Here is a 5,000-nt window from a genome sequence, read left to right as displayed (position 1 = left end):
GAATTTTGTAAACCATCTAAAGGCACAAAATGACACGATTAAAACAACCAAGAGTACTAAAAAATAGCAACTTTGAACACTCGAGCGTACAAGCTTCATTTTTCTGCTGAATCAGTGGTCACGCTATCTATCTAATTTTGTTCCGTGATATTTTAATTTGCTCGTCATTCTCGGGTTGGTACTTTAAGTAGGATTATTAAAGTGTATCGTAAAGAACAAATTATCATATCGACCAATATATCAGCATCTATAGCCTTCTGCAGCCACATGGCTATACATATATACACATGTACGTGTTCATACGCTGCAATACATGGATATAATTAGTTAAATATATAAAAATATGTGGTTATAAATGGATTGTGTGGTAATAGATGGACATATATGGCTATACATCATGACTATACATAGCATTTGATTCATTCTTGTACATAGCTTTTCATTTTTGTACATAACCTTTTCTGTATTACATACAGTAAACACCGGTCACGCCAAAACGCAGACTGCAGACTGTGCAGACCGTGCAGACCAGGGGTAAAATATGGCGTTACTCTCACTATTATTGAGAGCTAACCGTAAACAGCACAATATGCAGTCTGCGTTTTTCAGTGCTCCAGTAAACACCCACACATAAGAACCTAGATTTTCCAAGTGAGGCTAAATAGATTCTTATAAGAATGGTATTTACAGTAGTTTTAGGCTATCTAGGTTCTTGAATTGGTTCTTATTCCACAAAAGATATCTACTCTATGATACATATGGTATGCCTGACTTCCTCTGATGAGTGTGCCGATACCTTTATATCTCAATCATAACCATGAAAAAAAGTTTTAAAAAAGATCCGTGCAATTTGTTCCTGACACTTGAAATTTCAAGGTCACTTTCTAAAATAAGAACATGTTTAAATATTTTTAATGCAAAACTGGTTCTTATGTAACGGGGGGGGGGGGGGGGGGGGAGCGTCTAAAATGAAATATTTTGCCTAACTAGTTCTTAAATTCTAGGTTCTTATGTGTGGGTGTTGACTGTATCATATGTATTACCCTAATCATGATATTATGATAACTTTAATAATCCTACTTAAGGTGGCTGGAACCAGTTTCAGCACTTCAAGAGACATTCTTATTAGAAGCTGGGTTAGAACTGAAACATTTTATCACTTTACTGGAATGTTACGGTTCCATATGAAACAGCAGTGATAACTTAACAAAATGCTTCCTTTATTGTGACCTAATAGGTTACCATGGCAACATGAAAGCTCCCCAAAGATATTCTATATTTCGTCTTCACTTGCATATATCTAAGAAATGAACTGGTTAACCCCCATTTTTTATTGAAGAATAGTAATTAGCAATCTGAGTTAGAACTATAACCAAAGTTTTAAAAAATTCTTGGCAGCCAATTCAGGGATACCTTCAATTTTTCGAAAATGACGGGGCTTCAATTTTTTTTTCTTTCTTTTATTAAACTCTCACATCTTTCGCTTGCCATTTCCCTTGGGGAATAACTCTGTTGATCTCTTCGACTGCGCACTGAACTGGAAAGATTCTTTGATTCACTTTTCCAAGTGTCAGGTGAAAGTCTTGCAGTTGAGTGTGGGGGATGTGTTTGTGTAAACCGGCAGTTTCTTTGAGATCTCGCTCGTTCTGCAAAACTGTCAAAACCTGTCGCGGTTTCTTGTCGGCCATGAGCACAAGTGAAACCACGTCACCATATCCGCGAATTGCACATTCTATCTTATCAAACCATATTTCGTGAGGCGTCCAAGGATAATTGTTTAGAAACTGCCCAAGTTTTATTCCTTCTTCAGCTGTGTAGCAGCAGTAATAGTCGAATGTCGACCAGCTCCTTTTGTGCCTAAACTGCGCGGCTGCCCGAACCGTTGTAAAATCGATGCAGCAAGTCTCATATTCTCAGCTAGTTCTCTCGGTCAAAAATGAAATTGCTCGTAAAATATTGACACATAATTGCGCGTGGCTTCCCCTGTCCTTGGAATACATCTTGCGCTATGTCCTGCACCACCTTCTGGTTGAAATGGAGGATTAACACCACGCATTTTTCGGATGTGGGCGATAATTCGAAAAAAACGCTTTTCGGACAGCCAAAGCAACGCGTGAAAACATAACAAAGGTGGTAAAATAAACAGCGTCGGTAATGTAATGAATGCAGCGTTGCTATTTTTCCCCAAGTCACCCGAGAACTGGATGACAAACTTCTCGTTTGTCGATTTATAAGGAAATAATTGGTTCACCCCGGGTAGATCGGGGTGACCCTCGACCCAGGAAATTTTTTCCTTAACTTTATCCACAGGGGGGCCTCAAACGGGGTCTATATCGACCCCATATTTGGTAGGTTTGTTGAATGCCGGGATTTTCATCGATCGCTCTGAAATTTGGCGTGTTTACTGGGGCCGCGCGATATGGCCCCAGTTTCCATGAATCGACTTTGTAGCTTTCATTACGCCTACACAACGGGCATTCTACTTCAGGCAATTTGTAGCCATGCGAAGCCACGCGAAGGCGAAATTTTCAACCGATCGCGGAGCGCTTTTACTAAAGTTTTTCAGCCAAAAAATAACACTGCAGGCATCGGAAAGGATAAAGAAAAGGATTTTGGTTCATTTGAGGGAATTTCAAGCCTTGAAATCGCTGAAAAGGTAACATTATTTTCGCAGCCGTAAACTCGCCACGTGTTGTTGTCATTACACAGGATTGTGTTTTCGCTCAAAACATTCGCTTGTTCTTGCTCGAAATCTTACATATTTACCTTGATTACATATCCAGCGAATTATTTTATCCTCTGGGATGAATATTCCGTCGAAAAATCGGTGATTTGGGTGATTTTTGGCCAACAGAGGTCAATTATTCGTAATGTGATCGCTTTCGTTGCCGTTAGCAACGGGTTGCAAATTTGACACTTTTATTGCATTATCATATTACGCATTGATCGCTAATCCGATTACTCCTAAAAATCCAAAAATATTCATGCCTTATCAATTTTCTGTCAAATTTTTGGTCCAAAAAAGCTGTTAAAATGAGGAACATTTTTGTTGGTCATTAAAAAATTCGTAATTGACGATGAAATGACCAAATTTGTGTGGAAAACTGATTTTAACGTTATTTTTTTTTTAAGTTTTTTCTTTCCACTTTCTTTTTTATAAAATGTTGCAGTTCTATGTAAAGAAGTTATATGTTTTTGGAAAGCTTATTTTCGTAGCTTTAAAATGATGTATTTCTTTCCCCCTAACTGAAAATACTTTTTCAGAAAAAAAACATTTTTTTGTGATGGCTGACTTCGCACGGCCATATTTGGAAAGTAGTCCTGTGCATCGTGGATAAAGAGTTAATTAACCCTTTGATTACCAAAGTTTCACCAATAAACACCGTTTTTAATCCTACAATCAGCTTTTTTGGCTGCCATGAGGCTAAATAGGCCAAAGTTTTGGAAACCAAACCATATTTTACCAAAAAAGATAGATTTCCTGAAGATTGGGTACAAAATTGTGCAATATTTCAATTCGGTTCATGCGCATAAGCCCCACCCTACGCCGGAGGAAATTGAAATCGCAGTTTTATTTCTACGGTTAGGCCTATCGTCCACACGAATCTGTCACAAAAATGGAGTTTTTCGAAAACGCTCTTCAAACCGGAGGAATTTGAAAATGATATGCTGGCTTAGTGTGAACGGAAAACATTTTGAAAACGGAGCTTTTCGAAAATGATGACGTCACGACAATCACGTGATTTTCCTGTCCGAGTTATCCATCGGAATAAACGTTACTATTGGACTCAAGCTCTTAACGTCCAATCGAGGTTAAGCGGTATCCAATGAATGCGTTGAGAGCCTTCCCCTAACAGATGCAATGTTTTTACATTTAAAAAATCGAATATGGTTTAGCGTTGTCTGTACTCTTATCGACAACGATATGCGTCATCACAGTCCTCAACAGATTTTGACCACTGTGATGACACCTATCGTTGTCGATAAGAGCATAGACAACGCTAAACCACATTCCGATTTTTTTCACAATATCAACGTCAAATAGACTAAAAGAAAATGTTTTTTTGTTCAGAGCGTGACCAATAGCGTGACACGTTGACGAGAGCAGCGTTTTGTGGACTCTTACCGACAACGGCAAATTAGCCAATCAGATTGCGAGATTAGTACCAGTTGTGGTAAAAAATAAACTGGACCGGATAACACTTTTCAGCCACTTGTATGCGTATCATACTGGGTACCTTACTTTCACGGCTTAAGCGCAGGAGTCTATTTGTTTAAAATCGCCCTCCCCATCTATGTCAAGATTTTTTGCCCTTATCTATAAATGATTTGGCATTCAGGTCTGACTGAACATTTTAAGAGGTAAGGGCAAAGAAAAAACTTTTGCTATCTACTCAGCGATACACGGAAAATGTCTTTAAAATCTGCTTTTGCTGTCTGTTTGTCTGGAGTACTTCTGAGCGTATTGTAAAAATCGAAAATAACAAATCACGCATGGCTTGTGGAAACAAGACACTGCATATTTTAATTCAGGCAAACAGATAATCTCCCAACACAACTAGTATGGACATATGATCGGCTATGTTTTTAAGTTATATTAAGTAGCTTCGATTTAGCTTTTCTCCCACTTTAGCTAAGTGGACTTTCAGAGGTTTTGCATTGCGTGTAAACTTGAATCAAAACTAGAAAAGAAAAGCCAAAAGATTCCAGTGACCAAACAAAAACATAATCACGGTTAACCAACGTTCTAAAAACTTTTAAGGATTAAAAAATGCAGTCAAGAGTCCAGTGCGGGAAAACACGCCACGTAGGTTAAGTCACCATTGAATTGGTTTTCCTTCTGATTGGACAAAGATATCACTTCCCCGCCCCCTCCCCCCTTTTTTTAATTTAGTTAACACTCCGGCGGGCATTTCTTGCCATGTCGAGTGTTAATAATCTCGTGTAACTTGTCATATCGCACCAGCAAGTAGCCATCCTTTCCTCTGATAACGGCGCAT

At 38.6% G+C, this 5,000-nt stretch overlaps 2 protein-coding genes across 2 annotated transcripts in view; one reads left to right on the top strand and one right to left on the bottom strand.

Annotated features, from left to right (window-relative positions):
• Positions 1 to 2,419: 2,419 nt before the first annotated feature.
• Positions 2,420 to 5,000, top strand: part of LOC138037167 (uncharacterized) — a 31,861-nt gene continuing 29,280 nt past the window's right edge. Inside the window, exon 1 of the mRNA XM_068883154.1 lies at positions 2,420 to 2,656. Coding sequence (XP_068739255.1) covers positions 2,420 to 2,656 — 237 coding nt within the window. The remainder of the gene's footprint in view (positions 2,657 to 5,000) is intronic.
• The window catches only part of LOC138018365 (guanylate-binding protein 5-like), a 2,655-nt gene continuing 2,162 nt past the window's right edge, over positions 4,508 to 5,000 (bottom strand). The window contains exon 2 of the mRNA XM_068864982.1: positions 4,508 to 5,000. This exon is cut by the window's right edge and continues 357 nt beyond it. Within this exon, the coding sequence (XP_068721083.1) occupies positions 4,895 to 5,000 (106 nt within the window). The 3' untranslated portion in view covers positions 4,508 to 4,894.

Source organism: Montipora capricornis, chromosome 2, assembly GCF_036669925.1.
Source record: "Montipora capricornis isolate CH-2021 chromosome 2, ASM3666992v2, whole genome shotgun sequence".
NCBI classification, from domain to species: domain Eukaryota; kingdom Metazoa; phylum Cnidaria; class Anthozoa; order Scleractinia; family Acroporidae; genus Montipora; species Montipora capricornis.
The sequence above is the reverse complement of the archived record's forward strand: the minus strand, read 5'-3'. Positions and strand labels throughout refer to the sequence as shown.